Source organism: Ursus arctos, unplaced genomic scaffold, assembly GCF_023065955.2.
Source record: "Ursus arctos isolate Adak ecotype North America unplaced genomic scaffold, UrsArc2.0 scaffold_18, whole genome shotgun sequence".
Classification (NCBI taxonomy): Eukaryota; Metazoa; Chordata; class Mammalia; order Carnivora; family Ursidae; genus Ursus; species Ursus arctos.
In genome coordinates, this window is record NW_026622852.1 from 28,314,279 (window position 1) to 28,330,857 (window position 16,579).

At 52.0% G+C, this 16,579-nt stretch overlaps 1 protein-coding gene across 6 annotated transcripts in view; it reads left to right on the forward strand.

The window, feature by feature from the left end:
- CCDC180 (coiled-coil domain containing 180) overlaps positions 1-16,579 on the forward strand; it is a 74,132-nt gene that overhangs the window by 18,167 nt on the left and 39,386 nt on the right. For all 6 annotated transcript variants that reach the window (XM_048222996.2, XM_057313608.1, XM_057313609.1 and 3 more), the window contains 10 exons: positions 256-419; positions 1,799-1,918; positions 4,971-5,050; positions 7,559-7,647; positions 9,192-9,314; positions 10,439-10,612; positions 11,431-11,546; positions 12,668-12,794; positions 14,448-14,487; positions 14,617-15,161. In XM_048222996.2, the coding sequence (XP_048078953.1) occupies positions 256-419; positions 1,799-1,918; positions 4,971-5,050; positions 7,559-7,647; positions 9,192-9,314; positions 10,439-10,612; positions 11,431-11,546; positions 12,668-12,794; positions 14,448-14,487; positions 14,617-15,161 (1,578 nt within the window). The remainder of the gene's footprint in view (positions 1-255; positions 420-1,798; positions 1,919-4,970; positions 5,051-7,558; positions 7,648-9,191; positions 9,315-10,438; positions 10,613-11,430; positions 11,547-12,667; positions 12,795-14,447; positions 14,488-14,616; positions 15,162-16,579) is intronic.

Genomic DNA, 16,579 nt, shown 5'->3' on the forward strand with positions numbered 1-16,579 from the left:
AGGCACATAGTTAAGTCAGGGTCATAGGTAAGCCTTCGGGAAAGACCCCTGTCACTGTCCATGGCTGCTCAGCCCCAGGCATCTTCACTGAGTGCCCAGTGACCCCTTGGTGCCCCTCAGATCCTGCCACTGCCCTACTCGGCCCTGCTGGGCCCCTGGCCCTGTGCCTGCACCTCACCTGGCCCCTCTTCCCCTGTCCCTCTCCAACTGAGCCTTGCTCTGAGCTTGGAGAGCCCCTGCCTGCCTGTACCACAGGTTATAAACCAGGCCCTCCTGGGCAACCGGAGGGCCATCGCACAGCTGTTCATCAACCTCATGGAGGCCACGCTGCAGCAGGAGCTCGAGAGCCACCGCCGCTGGCAGGGCCTGGTGGACGCCTGGAAGGCTCTCAAGAAGCAGGCCCTGGTGCAGACTTTCAGGTCCGTGGCTGCCTGCTCCGCAGCTCTTCCCCAGCCCGCCTGGGAGGCCGGCCTGGCAAGCCGGCGACCCCCGCCCTCCCTTTCAGTTGGGACTCCAGAATGCTGCCGTTCTTCGGGGGCTAAAAATACGTGTTGCTTTTTTTTTTTTTTTTTGAAGTTACAGTAGATCAAAATATAAGGAAGAAATTAAAAATCACCAGTAATCTCTCACCACAGGGAGAAGCACAGCTGATATTTTGGTATATTTCCTCCCAAGCTTTTTTAGACCCACACTGCATATGTCGCTTTGTATCTTAATTTTCTTCATAAACATTATCACATAAGCATTTTCTGAGCCCAGTACAGATTGTTTGAAAACATCCGTCTGATTATCTGCCCAAATTCCACTCTACTGTTACACATAACCCTGTTACTGGGCCAGGGAGAAGGGTCCGTCAGGCTCTGGTGCTTCCTGCCCTCTGGTAGTGAGTTCCACCTGGGGGAGGAAGGGAGCGGGCCCAGCTCCATGCTTCCTCCACCAGGCAGCACTTCTGTTAATACTGATAGGAGGATCCTGCGGCTTCTGGCCAACAAGCAAGCCTTTCTTTTGCTTGTTGGGCCGAGATGTCTGAGGATGCCAAAGAATGTCTGTCCCTCTTCACTGTGGGTCTGGGGACACGGGGCCCATCTGTACACCTGAATTTCCAGATGGAGAACACCACAGAGTCTGACTCTGGGGATGAAAGAAAAGTGTACTGAGACCTGGCTCCACCTGTACTTTCCCTGTCACCTTGATCAAGCACTTGAACCTATTAGAGACTTTCTCTCCTTATGCAAAGCAGGCACAACGATGGGCGAGTGTTAGGGTTTCAGTGATGATCAAGATGCTGTATGGGAAGTGACTGGTCTGGGCCTGGGCCTGGGGGTTGTTACAAATGTCAGTAATCATCAACAGTGATGTCAGGAGCACTTCCCCTGAGCCAGGCATGGTGCTAGGGGCTTTGCTTGCAGTATCTTTCCGGGTCCTTATAGGTACCAGGTGAGGAAGGTACTCTTCATTGACTCTATTACAGAAAAGGAAGCAGATTCAGAGGAGGGGAGTGACTTGCCCAAGGTCACAGAACTGGCAGGCAGCAGTCAGGACCCACACCTAGATCTGTGTCTGCTGGTCCCAGGCTTTTAGCGCCAGAGCCTCACTGGCAGCCCTGTGGTTCTTCCCTCCTGCCTCCTTCCCTCCCTCCTTTCATCATTGTCCCAGAGGCCCCAATGGGGAGGAAGCAGGTGGAGCGGCGTAAGGATGCTTATATTCTGAATGTTCTTACCATGGGTCTCATCCCCTCCCTCCCACCTGCCCTGTGCCGCCTCTCCTCTCTGTGGTCCCGATGCATCTGGATACCCAGTGAGTTCATGGCCAGTGAGAGGATCCAGGCTCCTCCAGCTGTGAAGAAGGAGATGGAGAGCATGCTGAAGAACCAGAAAGCCCTGCAGCAAAAGCGGCTGGAGCATCTCTGCGCCGTCTGGTACACTGGGAGGGCCTCCAGCCGGGGGTGCTGTGGAGAGACACAGTCCATGGGGGAGGCAGGCACAGTCCTCAGCATTGACCACTCTCCTGAGGCATCCTCCAGGCCTGGCCATCTCCTTGTTCCCTAGTCCTGTGCTGGCTGCCTGGGCCCACATTCTGGGGCATTCTAGCCCCAGTGGCCGCAAAGAACATGACACATTTGCCGGGGGAAAGAAGTTTAGTGTGACTGTGCCAAAAACCGTGGAAGGCAGCAAGGGCAAAGGAGGGGGGCAGGCTGAGTGGGGGAGGAGGGGCCAGGTCCAGGGGTTGGACTTTTTCCTGAGAGCTCATGTGGAGCAGAGTGGCTCCATCAGCCTTGCAGTTTGGAGGGTGAGTTAGAGGGTCTGAGGCTGGAGCCTGGAGGGCCGTGAGGCCATCAGACAGGGAACCTGTTAGAGGCTGTGGGTGTTCCTCTCAGCCCTGGGCTCACCCAACTCTGACCCTATAATAAACTGTTTGGTGAGGGGCACAGTGAATGTTCTAGACCCTGGAAGCCCACTGCTTGGGATCCTATAGTATCCACTTGACGGAGCCTGTGTGGCAAGTGCAGACACTTCACGTGCTGGGAGACGCTCCTCCTCTCCCTGTGTACCTCGGTCCCTCCCATCCCTAACCCTGGTAGCTCTGGGTTACCTGCTTGTCTGCCCACCACAGAGCCCAAGTGCTCCTCGGGTATCTGTGACAATTAGAACCCCACCCTGTCTCCCCCAGGGCAGGCACATTTTCATGCAGGTGCAAAATTAACAAGGTGGATAAAAATCTCAGGATAAGGCAAAGTGCTTTTCTTGTTTTTTGCAACTCCACTTTTTCTGACTGCGTCCCTGTTTATGAAACTGGGCCAAACTCAGTCTTTCCTGGGGTTGTATCCATTGAGGTGAAGCCGTGATTCCCCATCCATCACAGGCCCAGGGAAGGGGCCTGTTCCTCTGCATTTGGTCCACCCCCATGTCCTGGGGCCACTGCCCACCCCCACCCCCCACCTCGACAACTGGCAGCAGGAATCTTGAGGATACTCTGTGCCCCTGTGGCCTCACACTCAGGCAGCTGTTTCCCTCCGGGTACCTGGGTCTTACAGCTGCCCCCCGGCCTTCCTCCAGGAAGGAGGACCCAGGCTGCCACTGCCAGGCAACTGCCATCCTATCTGCCCACCCCTGCCCCCAGGCCCCTTCTGCTGGGTGAGGAGAGAGCCCTGGTCCTCAGCTGTCGCCTGCCAGCCCAGCTCCCCTCCCCAGGGTTCTTGGCCCACTCCCACCAATGCTTCCCCTCCCCAGGGCTCTAGGCTCTCCTGAAAACTTAGATTTTGAGAACAAAATCCAGAAAGATTCTAGGCTGCTGTCTTTTCTACCCTGCCACATCCCTCACACAGGCTGTGAACACAGGGCTGGCTGGCTAGCCGCCTGAGTGAAGGGAGAGACAGGGCCAAAGACAGGCAGGAAAATGCACTCCCTGGCACGTCTGGCCACTGCCGGGAAACACTATGTAACGGCAGTGTCTGCGGGCAGAGCACAGAGCTGGTGGGTGACCTGACCCAAGCTGAGGGAGTTGGGGGCAACTCTGTGAAGTCAGCGGCAAGAGTGTGCATGTACAGGACGCAGCAGCTCCTCTGCCGTGGGCGTACAGAGAGGGGTGAAGCCAGGGCACGATCTGTGTCTGAAGTATGTGCTGCAAACCCATGAACTAGACCCCAGACATTTTCAAATTTCACCAGTTTTTCTACTATTGTCCTTTTTCTGTTCCAGGACCCAATCCAGGACACAATACTGCACTTCGTATAATGTTTTGGCTTGAGACTATGCTGTACACAGTCTCGTAGTTATCTTTTGCTCTTTACTGTCCCACCATAAGTAGGGTGCCCAAGGCCACCGTGGGTTACACATCTTGTCCTGGTATAATCATTAATAGAATCCCTCTCTTCATTGTCAAAAATGTCCTGGTTTGGGCAATAAGTCGTATGGTCCTCCTTGCTATATGCATCTTTCCGTACCATTAAATACCACCCAAAATTTAGTGACTTAGAACAACAAGCATTTCTTATTTCTCACCATTCTGTGGGTTGTTTCCCACAGGGTGTTTCCCCCGGTCTGGGCTGGTCGGGCTGGGGCTAGATGGTCTACAATGGCCTCATTCCCATGTCTGGAGCCTGGGCTGGGACAGCTGGGGCTTCTCTGGTGGTGGTGGCAAAGCTCCCCCCAACAAGAGGGCAAGGGGAGCACACAAGCCTTTCCAACCTGCTGTCTCATTTGTTAATGTCTCATTGGCTAAAGCAAATCACGTGGCCCAGCGCAGCCCAGGGGTAGAGAAACAGACTGAGGGGAGCAGCTACTGACATTGGCTGGTTTTTCAATGTGCCACACTACTTTAGTGACTTCAGAAGAGAATTCACCGTACTTTATTTAGACAGAACCCTATTGTTGGATATGAAGTTTATGATTTTTTGAGTGCTTATAAACACTATTGTTAAGCATCTGTCTTAATGCATAAACTTTGTATGCATTTATATTGTGACCTGGGATTCGGTTCCTAGAAGTAGGCAAGTAGGCTTCCTTTGTCAGGTGATGTGAACCATTTGTTTTTTTCCATTAGGGAAATTCAGTTTTCTTTTCTTTCTTTCTTTCTTTTTTTTTCTTTCTTTCTTTCTTTCGAGAGAGAAAGGGCGCACAGGTGTGTGAGGTAGGGGAGGGAGGGCGAGAATATTAAGCAGACTCCATGCCACCTCCGTCTCATGAACCTGAGGTCATGACCTGAGGCAAATTCTAGAGTCCTTAACCGGGGACTTAACCGACTGAGCCACCCAGGTGTCCTGTTTTATTTTCTAAGTAACAGACTTGTTAATATTAATAGACCTCTTATGAGTTATATTTTTGGTACCAGGAGATCCCCAGCAAGCCAACTGTTTCTTCCATATGTACATAGATACTCCCCTGGGGCTGTGTGCTTTAAAGATGCTGCCAGTTCTGGTAAGTGAGCGTTTTATTCAAGCATGGCTTACCTGTCATATCTTCCTTCCCCAGTGACCTTCTACCCCCTAATTACAGCAAAGCCCAGCTGACTGAATGGCATTCTTCTCTCAACTCCTTAAACAAGCACCTCGGTGAGTGAGGTTTGTGGCAAGCCGCTTGGCTTTCTTCAGAACCCTGCTCGGGTAGAAGCCAGGCATCTGTGTGAGCGTCTATCATAAACTTGGGGGTGGGGCACGTCCCCTGGAGGAGGGAGGGAGTGCAGATGGAAGCGTGAGCTCTGAGGGTTCGTATAGGATCTCCCAAACCCTGCCTGGTAGAGCTCTTTTCCTCGCTCCCACAGCTTCCTGGTCCCTGCCCAGCTGGCAACCATGCCAGCCACACACTCTGACCCCTGAACCTTGACCCCAGCAAGGAGCCAGAGGGATGGCTCTGATGAGCTCCTGTGAGGACAGCTTGGGGTCCTGGTGCTGGGCATAGGAGATGCCAGACATGTGGTCTTGTAATCAGAGTGATGTGGGTTTAACCCCCAGTTCTGTGCTGTCCCAACTGTGTGGCTTGGGGGAAGTCACGGCCTCTCTTGGCCTCAAACTGCTCCTCTATAAAATAGGGATCTCAAGAGGAACAATAACGGTACCTTGCTTGTGGGGCTGTTGTGAGAAATTACATCCTACAGTCCAGTCATATGTAGTTCAATGCCTGGCTTACATGGAAAGTGCTCAATAATAAATGGTAATGTTTAAAAATGCTCTATCACGAGGGTCCTCAAACTCCCACCCATGGGCTCCTGCTTGTTTGCATGTAAGCTTCCCTGGGACGCAGCTGTGCTCACAGCTTTGCTCACAGACTGTGTCTGGCTGCCTCTGCTCTACGGCAGCAGAAACGAGTAGTCGGGGGGCCTGGGGGGCTCAGTCAGTTAAGCGTCTGCCTTCAGCTCGGGTCATGATCCCAGGGTCCTGGGATCAAGCCCTGTATCGGGCTCCCTGCCCAGTGGGGAGCCTGCTTCTCCCTCTGCTGCTCCCCCTGCTTATGGCCTCTCTGTCAAATAAATAAATAAAATCTTTAAAAAACAAAACAAAAAGAGTAGTTCCAACAGACTTTATGGCTGGCAAAACTGGCAATATCTACTATCTAGCCCTTTATAGGAAATGTTTGCCAAGCCCTACTCTAGAAGATATAGGATATTTCCATTTCCTTTGAAACTTACTGGTAAGGTCAGTGGTGTCTTGTCCCCCTGTTGTAGAGAAGGACTCAGAGGCATAGAGAGGTGAGGTGTCCTGCCCATGGTCACACAGCTAATGAAGTCACAACAGCACTTGACCTGGGTACTTTGGTTAAGAATACCCACCATTGCTCTCAGGGCTCTCAGGTTTAGAACTGCAGAGGTATTAGAATTATAATACCAGGGGCAAGAGCCCCAAGACCCTAAATAGTAGCAATGACTGCCATTTACCAGGTACCCCCTAGGGATGGGTGTAGGGCTGGGCCCTGGTACCCAGCAGGGTGCATTGCTCCTTGGGTGTTTCCTGGCCACAGCAGAAGTCAGACCATGCAGGATGTTACAGCAGAGAGTAGACAGGTGACCAGCATGTTTCTGGGGACACAGCTTGGTTAAGGGTCATACGATACCTTGCCAAGGAAGTGTTCATCCAGTCAAGAACTGCAAGGCAAGAGTTGGCCAAACCCAGGGCTGAGGGGAGCTTTTCTGGCAGGAGGAATAGCATGTGAGAAGACTCAGGGGGCAAGACAGAGCTGGGTCCTTTGGGGAAAGGAGGACATGACCGGGGAGGCTGGAAGATGCCAAGGGGCCAGACTGTGCTGGCCACGCAGCCATGTGGGGGAGGCTGGGCTTTCTCTGGTGGGAGCGGGAACCCAGGGCAAAGTTCGGAGCTGGGAGTGATGAGGTCAGAGTGGAAGAGATCAGAGGGGTACAGGAGTGGAAGCACAGATCTCAGTGACTTCACGGGATGGGTGGGGATGTGCTAGCCTAGGAAGCCACCCTGGGACCCGAGAAACCAGCTTCAGAGCTTCTCCTCATCAGTTCCACTGCATATCTGCCCCCCCACCCCCTCCGTGTCCTCCATCTACCCAGCTTCCATCCAACCTGTCCTCCTCCACAGCCCTCCTCCAAAAACGACCACCGCAGAATCTTTGTGCTTTCAGTTTCTAGAACTGCCAGGTACATTAAACTTCAGCTACTTGTCTTAGTCACCAAGAGTCACACTGAGTTTATTAGAAAGTGGTAAACAGTAGACGGGGAGGAGAGAAAATCAATCAGCTTCTGAGCTTTCTCCTAGCCCATTCACTTTTAAAGGAATTAAACTCTAGTTAATTTGCAACCTTGTTATTGGTTTATGATTTGGTATAACCATCTGAAAAGAATTTCATTAGCCTTGAAACAGAGTCAAGAATCAGGGTTAGAATAGATTCGGAACAGAGAAGGGAAACATCCTTATCTTGGGGTGTTGGGGACTTTGTGAGGAAGGAGATCCCAGCCCTTGCTCAGAATCGGGACCACGGATCTCACCTCAGTTATCTTCACGAAAGGGAGAAGCTGCCTTTCTTGCGCAGGGGAAACCCCTTCTAATCTCCGCTCTTCCTTCTGGAAGAGCAGCTGACATGTTTTCTTTCTGCCCACGGAGATACCTACCACATGGACTTCATGATGCGGATCCGCCTGCAGTATGAGAAGACATGGCAGGAGTGCCTGGCTCACGTGCAGAAGTGCAAGGTGGGTGCCCTGCCCCGCCCCCAGCCTGGATCCCCCGCTTTCCTTCCTCACATGCCCCAGACCTTCCCTGGCCTCTGGGCATCCCTCCACCGGGACCCCTCCTCCCCAGTGCTTCCCACCTATCACTCAAGGTGAAGCCCAGCCTGACCTCCTCCAGGAAGACTTCCCTGATACACTCTCTGATAACGTCAGCCTTCAGCCTTGACCGTCTGTACCACTTACAGCACTTGGCATTATTGATTCAGGGCGGGTCAGATGGCGGGGTGGGGGGGTATTTCCAAGGCTTCACTTTTGTAAGTTAGTGTGGTCACTGCTGTCACACCCAGCCCTTCTTTCCACCCCACCTGCCCCTGTCAGAGGGTGAAACCGTGAGTTCCCTCACAAAGCGCTTCAATGACAATGCCTGCTTTTCTGGGGTGCAAGGAGATAGTTTGTCAGAATGCCCCCTCCCTGCCTCCTGGCTCCAGTAAGTTCCTACTCCACCCCTCCTGAGTCTGTAGAGCCTTCGTTCTGCCACCGAGACTCTGAGATGGGCACAGTGCTTCATGGTACCATGCGGGGTGCGGTGCTGCGTCCCGGGGGCTGCACCACCTGCTCGCACAGGCTCACCTTGAATTCCATGAGGTCCTGCAGGGCGGGTGTCACCAGCCCCCTCTGGAGAGGAGAAGACCAAATTTGTAAAAGGCCCAGAGGCTGCCCGTTTGCTCTGTAGCCTGAGGGCCAGCCACGGGCCCCTCAGTAAGCTTTTTCAGGGTGTCAAGTCCCAGAAGTAAAGCCTGGAGGGAGAGAAGGGAGGGAAAGCTTTGCCCGAGGAGAGCCTTCCCAGCACCATGCACCTGACAGTTTCCTCCCCTCGTCCTGCTGCTGCCTGGGACCTCCCTGAGAGCCCAGGGGCCCTCGATCCTTGGTGCTGACCCCCGTGCCTGGGGGCACAACAGGGGATAAGTGGAAGTCCGCAACCCCACCCCCCCAGAGCGTCTTAGGCCTGACAGAGGAAGGGTGCTTGGTGTCCCTAGTCAGCAGCATTGGAAGCATGCAACTATAGACAATTCTTTGGGGGAGGTTGGTTTATATTAGATTTGGTGCATAAACCAAGGCTTTATTAATATGAAGAAGCCTGCTTTCGAGTTGGCATCATAGGAATTCAGCCATAGGAGATAGGAGCCCCGTCTGACTTGCAGCCACACTGAGGCCGTAGCATGGCTGATGATGTCTCCAGGGTCAGCAGGACAGTTCTGACTTCAGATCCCAGCACCCCCACTTGCCGGATGTGTGGCCTACAGCAAGTTCCCCCACTCCTCTGAGCCTTGGTTTCCTCACCTGTCAAACGGGGCTAAGGAGAACACCTTCAGGGGATTCTGTGAGACAACGGGGATAGCACAGGGCGCCTAGACTTGGTGGGCAGACTGTAAAGATGGACCATCTCAGCTGCTGTGAGGTTTCCCCTGAGGCTGGGTGAGAGGCAGACCTCAGTGGGGCAGGGCCAAGCCCTGCGGTGAAGCCTGTGCCAGTCCTAAGCCAGGCTCTGCCCTGTTCCCCTCCAGAAGCAGCTGCTGGACTGGAAGGCCTTTACTGAGGAGGAGGCAGAGAGCCTGGTGAGCCCCTACTTCTTCCAGATGGTGGGAGTGCTGCAGAGCAAGGTGGAGGACGAGCTGGAGCTCTTGGATGTGCGTAGCTGGGGACCCGCTCAGCTGGGGAGCGGGGGGAGGGGGGAGAAGACCAGAGTCTGAGGGCCCCCAGCTTTCTCATCACCAGTGAGTCCATTTCCCTGGTCCTGGCCGCCCCTCTGGGGCAGTCCCTCTGGGCCAATGCTCCAGGCGCACCCGCGACCCCCCAGCTGCCCGCTGACAGCCACGCTGTCCGGGCTGGGGTAGTGATGCTCCTCGGAGCCCTCTCTGAGTCTGCGTGCCCAAGGGTCACGGGGAGTCACAAGCCCCTGCCCCAAGACTCTTAGAATCTGGAGCTGGCTGGGGAAACATTTTCTGCTAAAGGCCAAATAGTAAATATTTCAGTTCTCCGTGGGCCGTCAGGTCTCTGTAGCAAATCCTCACTCTGCTGTTGTCACACAAAAGCCGCTGTGGGCAACACCAGGACAAATGGGCGTGGCTGTGCTTCAAGACAATTTTATTTGTGAACACTGAAATTTGAATTTCATATAATTTCCACATCATTCAATATCTTCATCTGATTTTTTTTCAGCTGTTAAAACATGTAAAATCTATGCTTAGCTCTCAGGGCCACACAAAAAAGGCAGAGGGCCAAATTTAGTTCCTAGACCGAGTTTGCGGACTCCAATGAGAGCATGAAATACATCCATAAAATGGGAAGAGGTGAGGATTCACAGCAGAGTGTGGTGTTCGGCTCAGATGCTAAGAATCTGGGAACTCCAAAGAAGGAGAGCTGCCGAGGCGGAGATGGGTGTGGCCCACCCGGGTGCCCAGGCTGCTGTCTGCGGGGGCTCCTGCTTTCTTCGAGGCCCCAAACTTCCCCTTCTTCCCACGAGTGACTTCAGCGGATATGGGACAGGTCTAGAGATGGGAATTCTGGGTCAGCCAGACTGAGAGCATGGCTTTGGGTAGACCAGAAACTGTCCCAGAGGAGGAAGGGCCATGAGCCAACGTGTGACCCAGGAAGATGACCCTGAGGGATGGTACCCAGGCAGCGGACAGCCGGTCCTGGGAGAGGTGGGGCCTCCACTGGCTGCCGAGGGAGCCCTGTGGGGGGGAGGGGCTCCTCCATGCCCCGGGCCAGTTGGCCTCCAAGGCCCCTCCTCTGGGTTCTGCCGCTGCAGAAATCCTTCGAGAGCCTGGCAAAGCAGACAGAATGGCAGAGCTCGGATCTCTTCAGCTACTTCCAAGAGGCCGTGCAGCTGTGGGAGGCACATCAGAGCATGCTGTCGGCGCAGGACCTGGAGCTGGAGAAGCGGATGGAGCAGCAGTGGCAGAAGCACAGCCTGGAGGAGCAGGTGCAGCTCCTAGAGCCCGGGGGCCCTGCAGGGACGGAAGAGAGGTCCGCAGCCGATGGCTCTGCCTGGTGGCCTGTAACCTCAGCCGGCATTCAGATAAAAACAGAAAAACCCTCCCACCATTTTTATCACATAGTAAATAAAAATTAACCCCAAACTTATCTTAGACTCAAATGTAAAACTTCAAGCTATAAAACTTACACAGATGGAGAAATCGAGCCTCACCTTTGTCGTGGGCCTGGATGGGAGTGGAGGAAATCTGCCTGTCAGGTCTGGGCTAGTGATGGGTCCCTGGATCCAGATGCATGTGTAAGAGAGTGTGCAAGACAGACAGACTGGGGTGGCGGTGCGGAGCACCTACCTATGGCAGGCACCCTGTGCCCCCAGGAGAGGAGCTGGGCCCCCGCCCCACCTGCCTTCACACAGTCTAGGGAGTGGAGGGGCACACCCAGCATCTGATTTTAAATACAATTGGTCTCAAGGAGAGCAAGGGCCAGGTGCCATGGGAAGGTGTAGTGGGGGCCTGGCCAGGCAGGGTGGGTGTAAGAGACATGTCCCTGAGGGGTCCCATCTGAGCTGGGTCTCCAGGGATGTAAAGTAGACAGAGAAGAACGTTATCACAGAAGAGCCCATGGCACTGAGGTAAGTGTGATGGCACGTTTGGTGCCCCTTTTTGTAGGAAAAAGTCCTGCGTTTGCCCTGAGGTACCTGCCCCTCGGTTCTGGTGGTGGGATCTCTGCATGTCACTCACGGGCACTCTGCAAGTTTTGAGTTTTGGTAACACATCTGCTTCCTCCTATTTTGGGGGTGGCTGCCAGGCCCAGGAGGCCCGCCTTGATAAGCTCTTGGACCAACTGAGGCAGCAAAACCATGAGGAAACACTGAAGATTCACCTGGAAAAGGCCAAAGATTTCCTGAAGAATATGAAATACAGGTAGGCAGACCACATCCCAAAAGACAGAAGAGAATGGCCTAAAATTCATATTCAGGATCAGAGGCTGCCTGCTTAGGAGCCCAGGGTGTCAATGTTGCCTCTAGCTTTGGAGAATGTCCTAGTGGTCTTTTGCGGCTCTGCTCTCAGCCAACACAAGCTTCCAGCAAGAACTTTGATCTGAAAAGTTTATGGAGGGAGATTTCACGGCCATGTAGTTTAAAGGTCAAGAGCATGGGCCCTCCCACTACCTTTTCAAATTTTAAAACATAGGTGCTCTTTGTTAAAGAAAAAAAAGTTAACCAATACAAACATGTAGAAACTTCCCTCTCATTCCTGCCCACCTCTTCCTTTTCGTGGGCATGTACCTTTATTTATGTGAATATAAACACATACACAGTGTTTTTTCAATGAAGGTTGGATCACGCAATGCAGGTAGGTCCCTAACTGCAGATAGATGTCCATTTTCTAATGACCATGCAGAATTCATTAATACGGGTGCTTCATAATGGTCTAACCATCACCCAGTTGATTAGCTTTATAAGATTGGTTCCAATTTCTCAATATTAAAAGCGGTTCTCTGTGAACTGTCTCATATCTTTGTGCCCTTGTACAACTAGTTCTATAAGGACCATTCGTAGAAATGAAATTGCACTGCCAAATGATTTCAAGTACTTAGTTTCAGTACTTAGTTTCGGAAGTGTATCTTGAGGCAAATAGGTCACTTCACACCACACCCCGCAGCCTTGTCTCCTTGCCTGGGAAACAGATGAAGCCTGATCCCTGGGGCACTGGAGGGTTTGATGGGATGATGTAGGTAAAGTTCCAGGACAGGGTTAGGACTGTGGACAGGAAATCAGAACCCATGTTACAACAAACAGAGAACTCTCCCGTCTGTGTTTTCTAAATGTTCTACAAAGAGTGTGTATTCCTTGTAGGATCAGAAAAATAGCAAAACAAACCCAGGATTGCCAGAGGGAAAGGAGACGCAGGCGGGGCTCCGTGCAGAGTGAACTGCGGCTCCCAACCCATCTCGGTGTGGCCTGCGGCATGGCTCTTGGTTGGGGTCTCCCAAGCTCAGTGGAGCCCCCCTTAGACAGTGGTGTCCCCTACCCCGCTCCCAGGTATGAGTGTTTCCACAAGCTCCTGATGAAGGAAGTGATGGAGTACCCCGCAATCATACTGCAAGAACTGAACTCCTACAGCTCCACGCTCAGCCGCCACTTCTACATTCGCGAGATCTTCGAACAGGTAGGAAAGTGGTGCAAACGCCCGGCCACTCACGGAGAAGCAGAAGGAGAGCATATCTTCTAGCTCTGATCTGCCTTCGCACGCCTCCTTCACTAATCCCTGCCGAGTTAGACTGTCAGGACAGCAAGGAATAAGAAGCGGAAGGCATCTCTAAAAGAGACCACCTCTTTCTTAGATTAAAAGAGGTTGAAGGCTCCGAATTCAGGCCTCAGGCTTGTATGGAATTATGATGAAAAGATGATTTTCTAGGACTTGGAGTTCCATTCGTCCTCCCCACCACTACCACATAACCCTCCTAAAATACCGCTCAGACCTGCCCTCTCTCCGGCTCAGAAGTCCCCCCCTGCCCCCAACTCGGCAGCCCCTGCCAAATCCAACTCACCATCCTGGACGACCTCAGAGGCTCCCCCGTCTGGTTCCCACCTTGCCCCTCCCTGCTTCAGCAAGCTCCCCACTCTTCCTGCATAGGCCCCCTGCCCCCCTGCCCCCCCACCCCGGCCTTCCTCATCCTGCTCCTCTGCTGGCAGCCTTCTGTCTCCACACATCCCAGAGCCAGCCAGCCTTCCACTACCAGGGACAAGTGTCCCAGACACTCACGCCCCCCCCCCCCGCCCCCGTCCCCTCTCCTCTCTCTGGGTGTGCCTGTATGCTGGCTGCTGGCAAATACAGGAGAGCAGAACATGGAGAGTAGGTGTTTCCTGAAGGGCAGGTTATGTCTCACTAATTTTGATTCGGCTTCGCTTGCCCTTCGCACAGTGTCTTGCACAAGATTCAGACACAGTGAATGCTCCCTGGGTAAATGCATGACTACATGGAATGTCCCGGTCTGACCCTCCTAGATTTGTCTCTTTCCCGCACAGCCAGCCAGAGCCCTGCGTGGCCAGAGCTGACACTACTTGCGGTTATCACTGAGCCTAGCTGAGGCTTTCTCATATATTCAGGGTCCCCAGCTCCCCAGAAAATCCCTCCACTCAGCAGAGATCTCTGTTCCAGTTGCTAGTAAATGCTGCCTCAGGTAATCTTCACTTTGAGATCGGTCCGGTTGCCTGGGTTCAAGTTAAGATGCTATTATCATCTCCACGGTGCAAGGGAGGAGATTGAGTCCCATAGAGCTTAAGGGGCTCGGCCAAGGTCACTCAGCTTGAAAGGAGCTGGGATTCAAATCCAGACTTGCAAACTCTACAGCCCACCTGTTATCCATGGCACGGTATATTCATGACTTCATCTAGAGCCTGTGAATCAGAATTTGTAGGGTTAACGAAGGGGCTCCCGGGTCACATAAATCATGTTCATTCTGTATGTTCACATCCAGCACTGGGAGCAGCAGATTCCTACCCCTGTGTCTGCATCCCTCAGTTTACACTTTCTTGCTCTTTGCCCCAGATCACTACAAAAATGCCAGAATGAGAGTTTATTTACTCATGCCTATTGTGTGATAGAAAGATTAGCTGGCCTGTTTGGGATTAAGGAAGACTGATTCCCTGGTTGGGGAACACTCTGATTACCCCAGGGAAATAAGTAGTCAAGGCCCACATCAGATGTTGAAGGGGAAGGGTGGGTCCTTCTACTTAAATGAAAAGAGTTGCCCTTAGGAGTGGCCCTCTGGAGAAATTCAGTGCCGCTTACTTGGTGCCCTGTGGTTTTTCTTTGTAGACCTTGGATGGGGAAGTCATTTTCAAATTCAGGGAACCAGGTAATGCTATTATAATTCGAGTCTGATACTCTCTGACTTCACTCTTGTACATTTGTGGGCTGGGCGGGCCCAATCCAGGCTACTTTGGTAACCAGTGTTTCCTTGTGCTTTGGGATTGGTCATCAACAGAAGCACACGAAAAGCACTTCCAGGACAGTATGAGAAAATGGAGAAGCAAACAGAGGGCTAATGTGGAAATGAGCAAAAGTGAGGAAGGTGAAAGTAGCAGGACAAGTCCCTCCAGGCCAATAGAAGAGATGGAAGAAGATGATCAAGAAACTGAGTCCTCCTTAACCAAAGAGATGGCAGTGAGCCAGCAGGAGCAGTCTGCACTGAGTGACAAGATGGATGAGTCCAGTGAGGAGTCTGTTCAGGAATCCGAAAAAATGCAAGTTGAAAGACACAGCTCCATAAAACCATCCCTGAACCAGGAAAACGTGATGGTTCAAGGTGAGGAGACAGAGGAGGAGAAAAAGGAGGAGGAAGAGAAAGAGAATGAAAAGGTGGAGGAGAGGGAGAAGAAGGAGAAGAGGAAGAAGAAGAAGGAGAAGGAGGAGGAGAAAGAGGAGGAGGAGGTGAAGGAGGAAGAGGAGGAGGAAGAGGAGCATGAAGAGGAAGAGAAGCAGGGGGAGGAGGAGGAAGAGGAAGAGCATGAGAGTTTATTTATGGATGAGGTAAGTCAACAATGGATCCATTCTTGGGTATGGGGCAAGCATGCTAGGCTCGCTCTGTGTATCCCTAATACAAGCTGGGATCCCCAATGGTGCAGTCTCCATTGGGATTTACAAATGTATGCACATCTTTTATTTTGTCCACAAGAATCCAATTCTTATCTCACAACAATGCTTTTTAAAATTCACTTTCTTTTCCTAACATCTTTCCTAACAACCTACTCTGAAGTCACCCCTTAACTGTCTGGTTTTCCTTGACCTTCCCTGGTCATCTCTTTCCCAGCTCTTCTTTCCTGTGTAGACCATCCTAGCCTCTCCATTCCCTCTCCCTTCCCATTCTCTTATGTAGCAGAAAAGATCCATATCCAAGTTGGCAGACAGAGCTCTCCTTGGAGTGCAGGGAAGTTACTCTCATGTTAATAAATCTTGTCCTCAAGGGGCACCTGGGTGGCTCAGTCCTTAAGCGTCTGCCTTTGGCTCAGGGCGTGATCCCGGTGTTATGGGATCGAGCCCCATGTCAGGCTGCTACGCTGGGAGCCTGATTCTTCCTCTCCCACTCCCCCTGCTTGTGTTCCCTCTCTCGCTGGCTATCTCTCTGTCAAATAAACAAATAAAATCTTTAAAAAAAATAAATCTTGTCCTCAAAACATGTTCCAACTCATAGAACAGTAACTTGAATTCCATAATCATGACATTGCAAGACTCTCTTCCTATATTGCTGTAGAAGAATTAGCATTGGAGACTTGTTTTTGAGCAGGGATCCCAAATTCAGATGCCCACAGGCAGGCAATAGAAAAGAGGTCTGGAGACCAAGTGTAAAATAATGACAAGTGGTAAGGATGATTGTCTTAGTCTGTTGGGGCTGCTATAACAGAATACCATAGAGTAGGCAGCTTATAAACAACAGAAATTTATTGCTCACAGTTCTGGAGGCTGGGAAGCCCAAGATCAAGGTGCCAGCAGATTTGGTGTGTGGTGAGGTCCCACTTCCTGGTTCGGAGACAGTCATCTTCTCTCACTGTGTCTTCATATGGTGGAAAGAACCAACTCTTTTATAAGGGCACTAATCCCATTCATGAGGGCTCTGCCCTCCTGACCTAATCACCTCCTAAAAGCCCACCTCCAAATACCAACACATTGGGGATATGAATTTCGGAGAGCACCCAACATTCAGTCTAAGGCAACTGTGCAGTCATTACTCAGCTCCAGCCAATAATGCCATGTAGGGATGGAGACTCAGAATTGCCAGAGTTTCTGATTTTTAAGAGAAATCCAAAATCCAAATTCTTTGTAGAATTTCCCGATTTCGAAAGCACTGTACTGGACAAAAATAATTACAGGCAAGATTCAGCCCACAGGTTTACAACCTTGATATCAAGGATCTTGTAGTTGGATCCCCAGGTCTGTCTGATGACGTCAAG